This window comes from Empidonax traillii, unplaced genomic scaffold, assembly GCF_003031625.1.
Source record: "Empidonax traillii isolate 1590-97213 ecotype Southwest subspecies unplaced genomic scaffold, ASM303162v1 scaffold315:size618497, whole genome shotgun sequence".
NCBI classification, from domain to species: domain Eukaryota; kingdom Metazoa; phylum Chordata; class Aves; order Passeriformes; family Tyrannidae; genus Empidonax; species Empidonax traillii.
The window spans coordinates 77,631-97,641 of record NW_020955508.1 but is presented as its reverse complement, the minus strand read 5'-3'; the positions used below and the strand labels follow the sequence as shown (position 1 = coordinate 97,641).

The 20,011-nt window shown below is 35.5% G+C and overlaps 1 protein-coding gene across 1 annotated transcript in view; it reads right to left on the bottom strand.

Annotated features, from left to right (window-relative positions):
* The window catches only part of ATP8A1 (ATPase phospholipid transporting 8A1), a gene marked incomplete at its 5' end in the record, with an annotated part of 104,817 nt that overhangs the window by 9,072 nt on the left and 75,734 nt on the right, over window positions 1-20,011 (bottom strand). The window contains 5 exons of the mRNA XM_027891280.1: window positions 2,242-2,334; window positions 2,733-2,821; window positions 14,972-15,079; window positions 15,584-15,640; window positions 19,349-19,410. Of these exons, the coding sequence (XP_027747081.1) occupies window positions 2,242-2,334; window positions 2,733-2,821; window positions 14,972-15,079; window positions 15,584-15,640; window positions 19,349-19,410 (409 nt within the window). The remainder of the gene's footprint in view (window positions 1-2,241; window positions 2,335-2,732; window positions 2,822-14,971; window positions 15,080-15,583; window positions 15,641-19,348; window positions 19,411-20,011) is intronic.

The window sequence follows — 20,011 nt, the reverse complement described above, 5'->3', positions numbered from 1 at the left end:
CAAAAGTTCAATCAAATTTTTGAAGATGCAAGCAAGTCAGTTCATCAGACCATTTCTTTAACAAAGAATCATTTCTCCATAAAAAGTAGAGTGACTCTATTACATGAATTTAGATATAATTTTTAAAAATGGAGGGAATAAAACCTTAAGAGATATTAAGTTGTGTAGCATCCATTGATTTGCATCCAATGTTGATGTTTGTATCCTTCAAAAATACAGGTCTAAAAATAACTTTGTGGAGAATGAATAGACCTAAGAAAGACATTCTGGATGGTAATGAAAAAAACCTTCATGGACTCTCATACCTACTTAATTGTGGGATAAAAACCTAATTATGAAACTAGTCGTGAAAACTCCAAGTTCATTTTACCTATATAAGAAGGGATTTGGAAGACACGCTATATGTAGGATGAAGGAAAAGCATACTGCCTAGACAACTGAAGTTAAAGTAGCTTAAATGGGGAATGCAGGTATGGAATACTAAAAAGGTACATTACTGTACTTTTTTCTACATCCACAACAGATTCCTGTTTGATCACTATCTAGTACTAATTTTTTTAGTACTGCTTTCTTTTCGGCAATTCATTCTTTTACAACTTTTGCTCTTTGCAAACAAATATACAGCATACATTGCTTCTGGCTCAAAGCCCAGCACACCAATACATGACTTGGTTAATCTGGAGGAAAATCTTGCCCTGAATCTCCCCGAATGAGCAGTGCCACTGGAGAAAAGCATCCGTAACCATCAATTTAGATCACTTCTAAAGGTAAGAGAACTTACTCTTGCAAGCACTAGTTGGGTCTTGCAGTGATGAAGGAAAAGTAGGCTCAAAGTAGGAATTGACATCAACTAGGGGGTTTTGCAGTACTTCCAGTCTGAAGCTGCTGCTACAAAGACAGGATATAGTGCCTGATGGGAGACTGTACCCACCACACTAGGCTAGGTGTTCCACGAGTGGTGGGATAAGCTTCTAGGTCTCTTGGCATCTCCCCTGGAACTTGTATATGTTGCTGGGGGAGAAGAACCCAACTAGAGGCAAAACTTTCTTGTGAAAGCGCTCACACAAGCTGGATATTCCCTCATTAGAAATGGTGGTTATCACCTTGGTATCTGATGTAATTTGATCTCAACCTGGTAAATCCTAGTAAAGTAATTACCCCTGAACTGGAAGGGGGATGAAGTAAGATTTAAGGAGAAAGGGAACTAAGGAATCTTTATGAACAAAAGGTACTTTCTGAAAATTGAACCTATAATAAAAGAAATGACTGTGTTTTTTCTGGTCTCTTTCTGGGCATAGCTGGGTAGGAAAAAAGCCTCCTTGGCTAAGCCCTTTGCCATGAAGTAACTAAAAGAACAGCAGTCCAAAGGAAAGAAAGAACAGGAAAATCAAGTATCAGCAGTTTTGGCTTTTTTTTAGACATCACAAAACTCATGAAAATGAAGACAAGGAAAGAAAGCTCTAGCTCAGCCAAATGGCACTAATGAATTGGAAGGGGGGGAGAGGGGGGTTTTGTCATCTCATATTCCATTCAGCAAGCGCTTGCTGTGAGTTCAGCTAGGGTTAAAAAGTCTGAAGTGTTTTAGTGAGTGCACACCTTTATGCTGAGAAAATGTCCAGTTGTTCAGTTTTACCTTCTCCCTTTTCAAATTACCTGCTTGGCCCACGAAGGAGGATGTAACAAGGGAATTCTTGTGGAGTCTTAAGTTAAAAATCTTTTTTACCTCATATAGGTTAGTCAAATTAGTTTACTTTGGACTGGCATTTGATATAAAGCCAGGTTTTTATATTCAGTTTCAGAAAACCCTAGCCAGATTTATTGTTTGTCCCTATGCCACCAAGCAGGTTCTATAAAAACTTAATTTTTCTTTTGTGCTTATGCCCAATTTATGACTCTACTAGTGAATAATACAGGTTTAAACTAATTTTGTATTAATTGTTAACATAGTCACAAGTGATGCAATTAAAATTGTACCTCAAGTTTGTTCTACATCCAATAACTAGAAACTAAACAGTCAGTTACAAAGAAACACATCAGTTAAAGCTTTTGGTAAAAACCTACATGTAAGCATATGAAAAAACACGGAGCTCATTAGACCTGAAGCCCCTTTACAGATGTCTTTTTTCTGTATGGATTTTTGAAGAATAACCTTTTGTCTTTGATATATATATAAGGCTTAAAATATTTAGCTGTTTTGTTTCTTTTTTTTTAAAGACAACGTTCTACAGGATTTTACAGTACCTCTTGCCATGCACAACTGCCCCAGGATCCTCAGACTTCGCTTCCAACTCCTGAACTTCATCTACCAGTGTCTTGTAAGTAGCTCTCTTTACTCTGTAAGTATATACAAAATACTATCATATTTATTCCCTTGAAAGCAGAACAGGTAGTTTAACATTTACATAAATATTCAATTTATAAATCCATTTTCCCAGACTTAAAACTAAGCTTTACAGAAAGAAATATAAAAAAAACAAAATATAAAGAATGTATTTTATCAGCTGTTCTTGCAAATTAGAAACAAAAAATATTTAACAATAAGAAAATACAATTATAGAAACATTTAAAACAGTAATAACACTTGTAATAAAGTTTTTCAAAAACAAAAAAGGTGAAAAATAATGTTATATAATCACAGGAATTGATCTTAATTTCTTTTTATTATATTAGTAATTAGAACACATTTAAAGGTCACTGCTTTCTTCTGTAAACCTCAGCATTTCTGTACTCACACTTTGTATACTATATCAAGAAGTAAAGCTGTCATAGGAATACACAGAAGTCCCATCCAAAACACTCCAGAGCTGAACATCATCGCTGCCTGAAGGGAAAAATGCACAAAATGTGATGATGTCATGACAAGAACTAGGAAAAAAAATCTTAGAAATATTAATTACTTAGTTGAGGCTATCAAAAGCAAATTTAAATGAACTGTTCTGGTCTGTCTAATATGAAATAAAACTTCAACTCCTTTCTAAAATCCCCTGAGTCGCACCAGAAATCCAGTAGATAGTAATTCATGTTAATAAGCTGGTAGAAAGATGCACTGCTTAGCTCTTTGCATGGGGGGAAGCTACCCCACCACAATGCTGCTCTATACTACTACGCTGATTATGGGCATTTCCATTAAAATCAGATTTATCAAAAATCCACCCCCTTCAAACTTTGTCAACACATTATGAGCACAATTTCCTATTTGCAATTGACCCTGACAGGATGTAACTGTTCCTGAACCTTCGTATGGATACTGAACAGTGTTACAATCATTCTGCAATATAACTTGGATTAAAGTTATCTCCCACAGAACTCACTGTACCACACTGCCACAGACTCCTGTTAAACAGATTCCTTAAAAAAGGGAAATAAGAAAACAGCTCTTTATGTAATTATAAGAGTATGCAACATATCGTTAAATGAAGATCTAACACATTAATACACGGTGAAATTTTGAAAACCATGTAATTATTTTTAGCTGTGTATTTTTTTTTATACACTGCTCTATATAATACATAGGAATTTCTTCTGTTCATAACTTGGTCTGTAGCCATACTAAAAACTAAAGCACACTAAAAAGCTAAACCAAACATCACAATGTATAGACATCAAAGGAAAAAACGTATTTACGCTTGTAACTCACGCTCAAGTGCCTGCATCAATAACAGTATGGATGCAAGGATTATGATAAATACTTAACGAAGCATATTACTGGAAATTTGTTTTGCAGTCAGTATTTAAAATAACTTTATAATGTAATTAGATTGTACTGGGGTTGAAAGTAACAATTTTGCACAAAAATATCCTTTAAAATCCTTTGTTTTATTACTTGGAGACTAATTTCTTTCAAAGGTTAAGCCTCAGTATGGAACTAAAATATAAAAGCTGAAATTTTACTAGTTTTAATTAGCAGACAAATGCAGGTAGCTTGCAGTAGCTGAAGTCTAATTTCTTAGCATATGTGAATATTTTCAAATTATACTTGATATGTAGATACATGAAAACAGAAATTATTTTCAGGAAAAAACCCTATTTAACATATAAGTAAAAATTCTATTTACCTTGTTTTTGTATTCAAATTCCGAATGATTCTTTGGAAAGCATTAAAATTTGGCAAACTTTTCATGGAAATGTTAAAAGGGCATAGATATTGCCTTGAGATTCTAGTAATTATTTCTGCCAACAGCTGTCAGCTCACATTTTTAATGGAGAAAAAAAATTTTATCAGGAAGTGGAGAAAATATACTAGTGCAGAAAATGTATTAGCATTAGTCACTTTAGAAGCGAAACATGACTTTGACATACTTGATGAAATACTCATTTTCTAAAACAGAAGCTAACAGGAAATGTCTATCACAAATATATTTTGCAAGACATTTTATAATTAAGTCGCAATTAGACAGCTTCCTTAAAAACAAGAAAAAAAGCATAAAAATACAACTTGAAGTAATTGCAACTCTTCCTATTATTAATAACGTTTTTTAATTTATAAGAACATAGCAAGGAGTTGTCCTTGCGTTTAGCCACCCGGTATTAAATGTTTGCTGGTGAAACAGCAAAAGTGATAATGTAGGTCTTAGGATGTTAATTCTGACCATTGTAATGCTAACTATGAATGAAGGAACAACTGGCGCCTACTATTCAGTCCATCCAGCCTTTGGCTTTACAAATGAACAACATGAATTGAGGTAAAAAAAAAAGTTTTTCTGCGTCATATTTGAAAGCCTGTCAGATTTTTTTTCTTTTACAGAGTTAATCCAAACCTAAAAGATTTAAAGCCGACATTCGCATTAAAGACAGAGGGCCTCTTTGTATTTTTTGGACGAAGAGGGGAAAAAATAAAATCCCACAGAGGTATTTCCTTCCTTTCTGTACAAGAAAGCTCCCCCCTCACTCTGTAGAAAACATTTTTGTCTCTAACTTTTCACATCTCTCTACACATAGGCAGGTCATCTGGGAAATGGCAAACCAATCCTTTTCAGACAATGGCACTAACAGGAGCAGCCTGTTCTGGGGACGGACTCTGGCTGCCTCTGTTTGTGGTTTACAAATTGTTCCTAATGTGAGAGATTTGTGGTCTATGCCAAGTCTTCCCCCTTTAGGCCTTGTGAAACCAAATGGAATCTGCCACAAAAGTGGCTCCCAAGGGAATTCAGAAGTAATCCAAAATGAGAGCTGGGAAGCCAAATTTATTGTAGGACTTACAAATCCTGCTGGGGGAATAAACAATTTGTTCCGTGTGTAGCTCATACTGAATATTATCACATTCTAAAATAAATTAACATTGTTTATTAAGTGCAACATATAGATTTTTATATAAGCTTTTATTTTTTAAAAAAGAAAAAGTGCTGAGAAATACTCCTTTTTGAGGCTTAAAGGCAGATTAGAAATCCTGGCTGCAGAACATTTTTAATGCACTGATGAAGATGTACTATTGGGAAATTACATGTCAGAATGAACAGAGAACATTCCCTTTTTCTTCATTGTGAAATGATCTGCCAAAACTGCTGGCTCAGGTTTTTTAAAGCCTTCTAAAAATAAGGAGAGAAAGATGAGACTGGTAAAATTGTTGCTGCAGAAAAGCTTACCCTTTTCAGTTTATCTATTTTAGGTATCATCTAGGTATATATTTTCATCCTATAAACTACAGAGCTATTAAAATAATACCTCCTCAACACCATCAAACCAAAAAAAGTTTCCCTTCTCAACCTACAAAAACAACTTCATTAGTTTTAATTATCTTCATGTGTTTGCCTTCATATATGCCAAAGTACTTACTGTTGTAACATTAAAACAGATCTGCATTAACTTTCAGTGCAGTGAAGTTCCTACAATTAAGTTCTTGTATTGCCCCTAGTCTTTCTTTGCTATTTCGAGGTTAAAAAAACCTCTCTTAGTTTCTATTAATTAGGAAGTATGTTCCTCAGAATCCCAAAGAATTAAGTTCCTCCCTATTAGGAACTCTGGTTATTAGGTATATTAAAAAGGGAATCTCTCCATTTTCTGCAAATACAAAGTCTCACTGGTATGTACGAGGTACTGAAGCAAAGGGAGCACCGGGTAGCGAGGAAGCAAATAACTGTGGATATTTGCAGGCAGAACCTATATATTCTTACTTTAAAAAATCTCCTATGAACAAGAAAAATGACTAAGGACAGAGTAAGTAATATGCCTTTGCTTTTTCCCTGTCTATCTCCTCTCATTTTCTTCCTCTGTGGATATAAATAGTCCATTGCAGGATGCCCAATTTCCACACTGCAGGTGGGTATGAGAGTGGGCTGTATCCCACAGAATGATGATTAGATGATGGTCTTAATTATATAAATGGAAATAATAAATGATGTAGTAAATAACAGAGAAACATACATAAAAGCTCACACAGGCATGTACTATAAATCCTAAAGCTTCAAGTACTTCTAGACTAAGGTCTCTTTTCTACAGATATGCCTTTACTTCAGCTACTTTATTTCATTAATATTTTAATATTCCAAGTATTCACTGGAATACATGTCTTTTCCTAGGGAGGACCTTAATCAGTCAGGCTGAGCAAAAGCTAGCACACTGCCTCTCCCGATCCAGTAAATTATGATTACTCTATACAAAGTGGAACAGCAGACGATACAATTCTCTGTTCAATCACCGTTTCAGCAGAAGGCATTACTCTAAAAGTTGCAAAGTCAAGAGAAATTTAAATCTGTCTTTTGGGTAACATTCATTTGGGATGAAGGTTTTAGTACTTAACTGATGGATAAATTGAAATTTCCTGAAAAAGCTGGAGAGGAGAATGACACACAAACAGAAAAGCTTCCCTTAGAATTAGGAATGGAAGAAGGTTCCATTGGCAGAAGTTTGGCTAACAAGGTTGCGCTACAGCTTGAACTAACAGATATGAAAAATAACCTTTAGAAAACTAGAGAGAATCAGCCTTCTGGATGTGAAATTAGACAAGCTAGAAAGTGCTGGCAAGTTGATATTTATCACACTTTTAATCATGCTTGTAATCAGAGAACATTAGCTTTCTAATGAAAAAGCTAGATTGCTTTCTTTTGCCTCAAAGGAAAAGACTCACAGGGAAACAAACCCATCTGAGTTGATTCAAAGATGAGAAGAAAGAGTATCTGGCAAAGGAGATGCAAAACCTCAGTGAGAAGGTGAGTTCTGGTGGTTCTACAGAGTTTGTTACTATGATGGTTGTTGTCTGCACTGTAATAGGTGTAACAGGAAGGAGTACAGAAAACACTGCATTTCACCTGAATTTGTAAGGAACAGAAGCCACTCCTCATCACAAGAGAAAGCTTATATGGAGAAAGACGGCAGTTGAACATCATTTAGGAATAGTTGTATGCATAACTACACCAGGGATTTGTACTCAATTTGATTAATAATATTTTAAACCAAAAACCCCCACCCCATAACTTTTGTTCATAAAGGCGATTGGCAATAATATGCTGATGGAAAGAATTCAGATAACATTGAGGTACAGCACCATAGCAATTTTCTTAAAAATACAAGCATTTAAATTTATTTATTTATTATGCTGTATTCTGCAAAAGTTATTAAAATAACACTCATCTGTTTTTAAAAATGGAAGAGACAAGCATCCATTAACAGCACCTTTTACAGCTGGTGGGACAACACACCAGGGCATAAAAGCTGTAAGATCCTTGTAGAGAAGCTGTTGATGTATGGGCTGGATGAACAGACAGTGAGGTACATTGAAAACAAGCTGAATGGCCAGAGGGTGGTGATCAGTGTCAGTCCAGCTGAAGTCCAGTAATTTAAAGTGTATCCCGGGGTCAATACTGGGTCCACTTCCATTTAACACCTTCATTAAAGATCTGGATGAGAGGTAAAGTGTACCCTCAGGAAGTATGCTAATGATACACAAAGGGGGGAGGAGTGGCAGATGCACTTAAAAGGGTGCACCAGATGCACTGCTGCCATTAAGAGAAACCTAAACAGGCTGGAGAAATGGGCTTAATGCAGTTGAACAAGGAGAAACGCAAAGTCTTGCACATGGGAAGGCACCAGTATATGCTGGGGGTCACCCAGCTGGAAAGCAGCTTAGCAGAAAAGGACTTGGTACTGATGGACACCAAGTTGCATATGAGCCACCAATGAGCACTTGTGACAAGGTGCATGGTATCTTTGGCTTCGTTACATAAAATACTGCCAGCAGACATCAAGGCAGCTCCCTTCTACTCAGTACTGATGGGACGCCTAGAGGAGAGTCCAGTTCTGGGCTCCTCAGTACAAGAAACATGGACATGCTGGAGACAGTCCAGTGAAGGGCCACGAAGATGATGAAGGGCCTGGAGCATCTCTCATACAACAGACAGCCTGAGATAACTGGGACTATAGCCTAGAGAAGGCTCAGGGGGACCTTATCAATGGAGATGGATTCCTGAATGCAGGGTGCAAGGAAGACACAACCAGGCTATTTCCAGGGATGCCCTGTCACAGCACAACAGGCAATGGCACAAACTGAAACACATATCTGAACATCAAGAAAAATTTCCTTACTTCGAGGGTGACTTAACAGTGACACAGGCTGTCCAGAAGTGTTGTAGAATCTCCATCCTTGGCAATATTCAAAAGCTGTCTTGCCATGGTCCTGGCCAACTTGGTGCAGTGTTGGGAGCATTTGACTAGATAACTTTCAGAGACCCATTCCAGCCTCAACCGTTCTATGATTGTATACTAGCCTGAATACTGGCTTTGCTCTCCATTAGACTAGAATAAATTCCCCCTTTTGGATCAGACTTTAGACAAACACCTTACTAGAGCAGACCTGTTCATTAGAGACTGAAGTATCTGGACAACTAAATTTTTAAAGAAGTTTTTTTTGTGTTTTTGTGTAAAAGAAAATGCAGTAAAGGGATTAAAGGATGCACACCTGGTATTTTAATAAGCACAATTCCATATAAGCAGGATACTTGGCATAATACAGAGAGAAGCAATATTTAAGAAACTAATATTGTTAATATAGTATATTCTAATACATCTTTCCTACATGGTGCAGCTAAATCATCCAACAAAGAATATTACTGTTTTTCACAAGGATTCTGCAAACCTGAATAAAATGATCTAAAATTCTGTAAAATACATGCTTGTTCCTTAACTTCAATTTCCGTCAGTAGTTTTATAGATCCCCTGGGTCTGACAGAGCAGAAACATATGGTGCTCTGGAGAACTTTACAGTGCATTATTTACAGTACCACAATAAATTAGAAAGTTGCAGATACTGAACTTCTGCTTTTAATCTCAATGTCATACTTCTTATTCAAGTCAGTATTATAATTCTAAGCAACTTATTAATCAGATAGGTTTATAAAAAGAAGCCTAACAATTCAGAACACATAACAGTAACAAGGGGCTTTACTAATGTGAAACAGTTGGTTTGTTTTTCACCCCTCCTCAATTACAGGTTTTCAACTCAGACAACAACCATATTTTTTCAAGAAATGAGATAACTAACATTTATAATTTAAAAAATCAATCTGCTGTTTTTATATGTGGCATTAAAAGGAAAAGTAGCCCTTTTAACTGCAAGAATAGAAGCATTAATGAAAGGTTCTAGCAGCTTTAAATCCTACTGACACACGAATGAATGCTGTTCTTATTAGATAATGTGAGTTACAGAAACTTCATTAGTTAATGCAATTATTGCAAAAGGACTAAAGGACTACACAGATATAAAACCACAACAATTTAATCACAGCTTCATTTATTTGTGCATGCATAATGCACAATATGACAAAACATGGACAACAGGAAACTTCTCATAATTCACTGAATCACAGATGGAAAAATACATTTTGTTCACCATCACAGAACAGTTTTCTGTGTATTGAAGAGTTTCAAAGAAAAAATTTACAAAAACATTTACAAAAATTTACAAAGCAAATAACTCATCAAGTATGAGGAGACTTGGCATTTACTTTTAGAAATTTATTCAAACTACATCTGGTTAAAACTGAGAAAATACTATAAATTGTTTAAAAATACTGAAAGTATATTTCAGTTATCTATTTGTTAATGTTATACATAAAAGTATCAACTTATCAGTGTAGTAGAGATAAAGATCCATGCAGTTGATTTATTCAACTCTGCAATGAAAATGTTCTTTTAGTCTGTAGTGACTCATTTTTTGAATTTAAATGCACCTTTTTAATTTAATGAGTCAAAACATATGATGTTAAATCTAACCACAAAACACCTGCAAAGAATATTGTTTTTTTCCCCCTTTCTTTCTTTAGCATCTATATTTAAAAACAAAATCTTTAGAGATAAAATATTAAAAAAATAAGCTGTAAAGATGGTTGTTCACATCCTTCCATACTACACAGTACAAGCACACTAGAAGGACAACAAATGAGTGAATAAACATTACTGCAGATTTAATGCAGATTGTAATGTAATAAAGACTGTGTTATAGAGGCTGAAAAGTTATTGTAAAATCAATGAAAACTTTTAAAACATTTCCTGTATTTCTTTCTCATACACTATGCCTCCCTGTTCCCCCCAACAGACATAACATTTTGCTACTGCTACCAAAATCCTCCTTGTAGAAAAGGTATTTTAACACTTTACTATAAGTAGGTAAAACTTGAATTCCTAGTCTTTTAGGATCAATCTTGAATTCCTAGTCTTTTAGGATCAATCTTGAATTCCTAGGTCTTTCAGGATATGAACTAGAAGATAGTTCCTAATTCTTCAAATAAACTCTAGAAGAGTAATTTTTAAATGCATGAGTCTAAAGTTCAAACAAAATATGAAAGCAAATAATCAGTTCAGCCTAATTAATGATAAAATATTTAGGTCTCATTTCAGACTCAAAGTTGATCTGCTACAGCACTTGATCTAGCCACCGATACTACATAATTTCTTAGGTTATCCCCCCTTTTTATCACATAACCTTCAATTTTACAGCCTATTTTTCCATTTTCTTCTGCTTTGTAAAGCAGTTGCTTCTCTCATAGTTTTCATCCACTCTTCCTTCTAAACTGTGTCTGCTGAAAGACAATGGTGAACTGACAGTTTTCATCTGAACATCATCAATCAGGGAAAATGAATGAAGTTTTCTTCACCTGGGACAACTTTTTTTTTTTTTTTTTTACACAAAACCCCCACAACTGAAACCAGATTATCAATCTCTAACAGATAATCAGCTATAGAACTACCAGTTATTTGAATCAGGAGAACACTTGTGCCAGGACACCTCACTTACATGAGTCAGAAGCCAACCTTCAACTCTTCTGATGCGCTATCTATTTGGCAACCTGGTTACCACTTTTTATAGGATTTAGGATTACTGTACCATGGAGAATCATCTAGTTCCCACACTGTGAGAAATAGTACTGTACAGCTGGAAGACTTGGTCCAGTGTGTAACTAGCAACCTTGAACAACAAGAAGACAAAGGTCTTGAAGCCAAAACTGCCTCAGCAGTCCAGATCAACAGGGCATTTTGGATCAAGAGGATCCTTGTTTGTTTTTGTTTTGGGAAAATTCAGAGCAAAAGAGAGAAAAAGAAAAATACACTTATACTATTAGGAACATGCCAGGGAAAGGGGGGTAGTGGCCTAGACAATCTCTCCCCTTCAATAGCATTAGAATTTTATTTTCTTGGAACTGAACCAGGAATAAGCAGCAAGAATCTTATTATTTTCATGACATTAATATGAAGAATTTAGACTGAATCCTTATAAGAGTGTTTCATTAGTTTTTTTCTATCTCAAAGAAGCCATGAAAAAGATGTTTCTAGAAGACATATCATCTAACTGGGACCGAATGGTTGGATGAGTATTGTGCCAAGAATACAGACTGGAAAGACTATAAAACTACTAAGATGGAATTGTTGTTACCAGCTCAAAGGAACTGAAAAGGAATACACTTAAACTTTCTAAGGACTTTCTACAGTTATATAACTATATGCCTATCTATCTATCTATCTATCTATCTATCTATCTATCTATCTATCTATCTATCTATCTATCTTCTTATAAATCTAAGGTTTATTAAAAGAGGGCATTTTTAATGAACACATCTGGGGAAGAAAAACCCCACGAAAATCCCCTCCAGCATAATTTATCAGATCAGACCAAGACAAAATGGACTAAAAGCTAAGAAGCAGAGGTCAACTTTTGACACATTCATTTAAATTTCGCCAAATGTAGTTGCATGAATTTTTCAAGTCTGACTCACCTATTTGAAGAAATTAGACAAGCAGTATATGCACACTTGCCTATATGGATTTCTTTCTATCACACCACAAACTTTTCCACAGTTAAATTTGTGAATCTTTTAGTTTGAATATTTACAGAAGGCCTGGACTTGCTTCAGAGAAACTCAATAAATTCTGCCCTGTCAGAGGCCACCCAGTCAGTAAGGGGGGTTCCAGGAGAGCATACAAAAATCCTGCTTCCAATCTGCACTGCAGTATGCATCAACAGGACTTTAAGCCACACAAAGTGCAGCAAAAAAAGCTAGACCAGAGCTTTTAACAATACCTTTTATGCTCTATGATACATTTAGGAGATCTTATTCTGATGTTACAGACGTCTAACTGTATTCTTAGAAAGAAAACAAAGCCGACCTCAGCCAACAACACTCCCCTTTAAACAACTGTTTGCACGTACACACATTGAAAGCTACTATATACACATACATGCATAAGCAAACACACTAAAAATAATACTACCCATTTCAAGTACAGATAAATTTTATCATAACAAAAAAATGATTTTATAATTCATAAGTCAGACTACTTTCGCACAAAGCTGAATTCAAACCCCACAAGAGCATTATTTTTGTTGACAGCTACATCTCTTTATGAAGAACTTTTCTCCCAAGTGCATACAAATTACAGTCCCCTCAAAAACATGTTTTTCTCACAATAACACTGGAGTTTGAACATGTTGTTAGTAAAGCATTATTTCAACAGTGAAGTAGCCATGCTTATGTCATGCCAAGTACAACATGCCGTTCTGCCCTGCTGTAAAACAGAATAAGCATGGGGTGCTTATCACCATGAAAGTTCTGCTGTCTAAAAACACCATAAAGTTTTTACAAAATCTCTAAAACCACCAAATTCCAAACCCATTCTGTTTCTTCTACAAAATACAGTGTATATGAATAAAAATGCTGAGGTTTTATAGCTTCAATTACTTTAATTTAGAATAATGTACAGAATCAATTTTGAGTAGGGGAGGTGTTGGAGATGGGCTGGAGGAGGAAGAGGAGTTTAACCAGTGGAAGGAATCAGCGTCTGACACCATGAATGTCCCTGCATCAGACAGATAGACTGAGACCTCCATTTTATGTTCATGTTCTTATTCTGTTAGGTTGTAAGTTTTCTCCCACAGGAGAAAGCAGACAGTTCCTGATTGGACAGTGTCCCAGGAGGGCATCTGGCCATTCCAATTATGTACTTAAAAGTTATCTGAAAAGCTATGTATCCCCTCTTTTTCTCTGTCACTCCCTGCTAATTGTCCAATACCTTATCCAAGTTTTGCATACCTTTCCCTCATTCTCAAACCTTCCTTATCTGCCCTATAAAAACCTTCCATTTTGTAAAATAAAGCAGATCAGCTCCAGCTGAGATCAGCTTCAGCTGCTTGTCTCTTGTCTGGTGCTTGGGTGTGGCTGGGGTTAGCCCCCAGGGCAAGGCAGGTAGCCCCCCCTGCCAAGCTTGGTAGGGGAAAACTACAACTCATTTGCAAGGACCCGCTGGTCTGGAACTACCCTGACCCCACAAACCATGACACGGAGGTGACACGGTAATGTACAAAATCTACATATATAAATAGGTAAGAAATTATAATAGATCAGGAAAAACAACAAGAAATTGTATAATTTCAAATTATTTTTCTTAGGTATCCAAGTACTTAAGTGTTTTCCATTAAAATGAAGTAGTTGTAGAAATGCCTATATACTATTTTTTCCCATAATTGCTTATATAGGAGGTTGAATTTGTGGGTCTTAATTACCTTCAAGTAAGGGAGAAATACACCTACATTTCCCACATCCTGCATGAATTTTTAAATTGCTGAATTATATCACAGTGGTGGTGGAGTTAAAGGCACTCACTCTTTTACTGGTATAAGGCTTGATTTAGTTGATATACTTGGAGAAAAATTAAAATAATATGTTTCTGAAACAAGCAGTTATTCTCAGTTTCTGAGAATGCACACTGAACTTCTCAGCTCAGGAGGTACTGGTCATGCCCAGAAGCAGACATTAGTGTCTAGGAAATTAATACTAAACTTAAGATGTTTCTGGAACTGAATAGTATTAAGAATTTGTGACTGCAATTCCAATTAGATCAGTACAGGCAGCAAATAAGCACCTTCTACGGATTCAGTCCAATTTGCAGTATTCAGAGCAGGTTTAAACAAATGGGATAATAAATGAAAGAGAAACCAGTAATTACTGTCAAAAGGTTAAAGATACGTACAATAATGCATTCCAAGCAGCTCATTAACAGAAGAGGAAATGCATGCATGACAAGCAGCTCAGGAAATGTTATGGCACCTCAAATTTTTTGAGTCATTTTACAGTTTCAAATACTTGGCAAATTTGTGAAATTGAAGATGAAAAAACAGCCTTAACCAGGGAACTTCTTGTGCCACCTCATTATTAAAAAGTGCTTCAGACAAATAAGCACTGTAATTCTGTGTTCTGGATTTGGTAAGACTTTTCTTTAGAAAATTAAAGTTTACCCAAGAACTGCAAAGCAGCTTACCTGTCTATTTTTATCTCTTTAAACCACATACTCACAGCTTGTTAGCTGACCTCCATCTTCAGAAGAGTAAAACTCCATTATATTTTAAATAAACATGGCTACAACATTGAAGGTATAAAAGACAGAATGACATATGCATCTCTAGTTAAAAGAAGGATCCAGTAAAGATTAGCCCAGTACTAAAGACTGAAACAATATTTTTTTCACACATTTAGATAAAATATACTTTTACCTCTCCTGACATATCAGGTGCCATAGGAATGACTGGCCACAAAGAAGAGTAGATTCCAAAAAACACCACCCACAGTGCTATGCTTCCCCAGATAGCTATATGGCTGAACTGTTAAAACAAACAAAGAAAAAAACAACCAACCAACAAAGAACAATTATCACAGATACATTGTAACATAAAATACCATCTTTGCTACTTAGTATTTGCAATATGATTTTGATATATTGGATGAAATTTCCATGCCTTTTATTAATTTAACTCTACTACTTCAGTTAGCTATTTCTTAAAGGAAAATGATACTATCAGCAGCAACATTACTGTATTTTAAGCCAATTTTAATTCAGTTACAATAAGTTCAGAGTATTTTGATTTTTCTAGTTTAAGAATTACATTAAGCCTTATCCCAATGTCCTCATTTTCAATATGATGCATTATTTTTTGTATGTGGATATTCTGTCCTTCCATACGGGAACCACAGTTTAGTTTGCTACTTTGGGAAGGGCTGACAAACTGCTAAAGGGCATAAGGTAATAAATACAAAGAAAACAATACAACTATTCATCCATCATATTTTACAAAATATTTGAGAACATGGTAAAGACATTTGCTTACCAAAGTCCAATATGAAGTCTCTAATCCAGCTTTCAAACACACAGTCAGAACCACAAACTTAAAGAGAGAAGGACAGAGAGAATATTCTTAATTAACATGAGAATCTTAACATACAGAATTTGTTAGTTTGGTTAAACTTCCAGGAGAACAGAAGACAAAGTAAATTACGACTAGAAGATTTAAAGATACACCCTAGTATCTATGTTCTGCATACAAATAACATGTTGAACAAGTCTGTTATGTAATTTTAATTATTCCCTCCCATCTTTACTCTTTTCTTTACTCTTTTTATGAAACAGTCTCTGAAAACATCACATTATTGTCCTGTAGGACAAGCTCCACTTTAGTTTACAGATGAGCAGTAGTAAACAGTTTATAATCCCATAGCAAGGACTAGCTGATCCAGGAAAATTGTTTATCTACTTTTTTTGAAATTCACTCCAACAGGTTTTCTGTTTAGCCAAGAAAGTTACTACATTCTGTAATTCACTTGTGAATGTGTATCACAAGTTTGGCTTCATGTGCAGTCTGAAGAAGATGTGGCTGAAAAACCAAGTCACAAAGACTGATCTTCAAACATAACATCTTATAGTTTAAATTTGAGTTTGTTGGCTGGGTTGGCAGCACTGATGTCAGCGGGTTTGTTTGTGGTTGAATTTCAAACAGCCTCCGAAACTTGGAAGAAATGAACTTCAATAAGAAGATAAAAATAACTAGTTAAATATGTATGACAAACCTTTCACTATGTCTCATGCACAAAAGGACACAAATTCTGCCAGAATACTCTGCCCTATAAGTTTATACTTTTATTTCTGAAAATATTTCAACTACTGCTGTGTTATTAAGGACAAAAAAAAAATCATAACACCACAATTCCATTATCTAAAACATGTGTGAAATCTAATTAGAAGAATATTAAGGACAAGTGTTATAATTGGCTTAGTCTATCCAGTTCTGGTGCTATATGTGGATGAGTGGAAAAAAAAAGAATTATAGAAAAAAAAACCCAAACAAACTCATCTGGTACACTTGCTTGCTACTTGAGTTAGCTGTAAGAAAAGAAAGCCTACTTTTTTAGGATGAGATCAAGAATTCCCATTGCATAGACAAAACGCATACACAAAACAAACAATGCAGGTTTCTATAAAAAGAAATACACACTGTGTAAATATATACATTTGACTGATCTCCGAAGGGATCTTAACTGATACTCCTAAGAAAATCACTAACTATGCACAGCAACTCCCTCAAGAACATGGGTTTTATTGCTTCCTCTTCCCTTGATCCAAACTAACAATAGTTCACTGAATCCTACCCAGGAAATAAGAAATCAAACTGGTATTCTGTATAAAGACTGAGGTTTTTAAAAGAAGACCTTTCAAAAAAGGTGGTACAAATATTTTCACAGCATTCTACTCTTACTTGAAATTGATGTTTGATGAAATAATTCCAGGACATGATATGAATCAGTGCATATTCCTGACTTTCTTTCTGGATCAAAAGAAACTAAACTGTATTAATTTCTGAATCCCTTTCTTCCTGATTTTTTGCAAGAGCAGGAATACATCAATTACATCTTCCATCTATCCCCAGATTTTTAATATGAAGTGAAAAAAAGTAGTTTCCTTGGGAAATTCTTGGCCGCTCTTCAGGTTAGTAGCAAGAAGTTAACCTCTCAAGAAGGTGAAGTTTCAGCTCTCCTAGTTGACAAACAGTTGCAGAACGTGACAGATTAACTGCATTGTGACCTCTGTTTTAGTGATTATGGATTCAGCTTGACAAACAGAAAGCCATATTGAAAATATCAGAAATTAAGTAATTTCTGGAGGCATTGAAAAATGCTGCTCCAAATCTGAAATGGCAGTCTTAGGTGTTTGTGAATCAGCTGATGTCACAGATGATACTCACATGTGCTGCAGTACTTTAGGATTTCAAGACTTATCCATTAACTGATGGGTGACAACCTTCGTAGCAATAGTTTTTGAACACTCAGTTCCATAGGACCTCAGTTAACTCTTAGGACAGCAAACACAACTTGTATTTATCCTGGAGCCAAACTTAGTTTTGGAAAAAAGCCCAAAGCAGAGTGCCTGAGGAAGATGTAGTTCTGAGATGGCTTCAGGAATGAACTACAGCTGTGACTGCAGCCATATGTTGACTAACTGGGTTTAACAAGAGTACAGGGATAACTCTACAAAATGATGGCTAATACAAGGGATACTTGTAAAGCAAAGCGATAAAAGGACATGCTCACAGAAACTTAGTTTAGATGATAGGACAAGTGAAGCTATGTTACTTATGTATACATACATACAATTCACAAACTAAACTTCTAATGAACTGAGCAAAGTTGCAACTTCTAAGAACAGTAAACAATGAGACATTTGTAAATAGGGAAAGAACCTGGAGCAGTGAACTCTCCCCAAAAAGAACTTGTTTCACTTAAAACAACAAGTGGTTGTTTTATCAAGTATTTATCAATGTCAGGAAAAGCAGTGACATTCAGATAAATGTGTCATAAACACTGCCTGGGGTTACGAGATCATAATACAAATAGACCTGTGCCAGTTGAACTACTCCTGTCAGGACTGAGCTATGACAATGACTGTGACCTTACATCTTAATTTTATTAAGACTTGCACAGGAAATACCCAGGATATTCCACCTATCCCTAATGGAAACCAGTTCATCATATGACAAATAGCATGATCATATGCGACTATTGCTGACCAAACAAGCTGTGCTTGCCTTTTGAAACAGGGAAAGGGAATTGCAGAGCAAATAAACTTTTAAGAGAATGTGTGAAAAATTTTTCTCTGTGCCTGAAAGAACCAGTTTAAAGGTCATGTACTGACTGGCAAAAGAAACATAGGAGATGTCAACAATGGCAACATTCTCAAAGAACTACAATGTATCTAGAATGCTTTTATTTCAGGTATGATGCTTCCCTATTCCCTAAGGAAATTGATTTTGATGTGAATTTATATTACAGCCCACTTATTTTGATGGAAGAATTAATTTGTTTTTTGTAACTGCCAACAGCAGGAACTTGAAAAATTAATTAAACCCTTAACATTGAAGAACAGAGAGTAAGCCTAAGTCTAACTTTGCTCCTAAGAGGGATCTTGGAAAACCCTCATCTCTTGGGTAACACTTGTATCTAGTAAGTAAAAAACAGATATTTAACTTTATTAATTTATCCTAGGAGATAAAAGATTAAGAGAAAAAAACCGCCAACAATAATGACTAGTATCTAAGAGAGAAGCAGAAGATGACTGTCAGGTATGGCCAGGTGTAATTCTGGCAGTTTGACTGCCTCTGAAAAGCATCCCACAAGCCTGTGGCTCTATGCTTTTTTCAAGGTCCCATCATAAATTAAGAGAGACAGAACAGAATTGCATCTTCACAAGTCCACAAATCAGTTTGATAACCAATAACTTGAGATTTCTTCAACATAGAAACTTACCTTAAATTAGTAAGCATGCTAATTAGGGAATTATAATTCTCATTATTTAAAAAAATAGACAGTTTCCAGTAAAGGACAGATGTATCTTCTGCATCTTTATTAAACCCCTTTGTTTTTATACTGGTATTAGAGTGCAAAATGCATTTCAAAGCTACTCAAAGTGTCATTCAAGAGCCATTTCTTATTCTTAAGGGACTTCTTAAGGCACTACACTGAATCAAGTCTTCTGTGAAGATAATTATAATAATGATAAATCCACATCTCTTAAAGAGTTAAAACCAGCACCAATATAGACTTACCGTGTACACAGTGTTCCCCAGGAGCAGGTAATCTGAAGTCTTACCATTGCCGAATACGGTACCTGGAGAAGGAAAGCGATAAAAATGAAAACACTGAAACATCCACAATAGCACTACATATATTATTTTTGGTACTAAAGAGATGGTACCACTTTCTATAGCTGTACTAACAGCATATTTTACCTTAAATTGTGCTGAACGCTAGTAATCTATGACTTGTATATCTTGCAGTGCTTTTCATATTCACATGACAATACATGGGGTGTAAGTTTTATGTACAGTACAGTGATTAGGTACCATGAAGCAAATTCTGACAAACAATTCTTATAAATCCATACTTATTCTCTGAGAACGCATTTCTTGATAGACTCCATTATGACACATGCAGTTTGAAATTTTCATCTTACGGATAAGAAACAGGTGGACAAGCAAGACTAAAGACTAAACTGGAACATTTGATCAAGAGAATGGCTCCAGGAGATTTTAATCATCTTCAAGATTTGATTTTCAGCATTCTAATAAATACCTGCTCAAACATGCACTCCACTGCTTTACAATATATACCTAGCAGTAAAGAGCATAATGAGAATAAGATGCAAGAACAGGCAGGCAGCTAACTCTATGCCCATTTGCCAGAGTGCTGGGACTCAGCACTTCTATGCA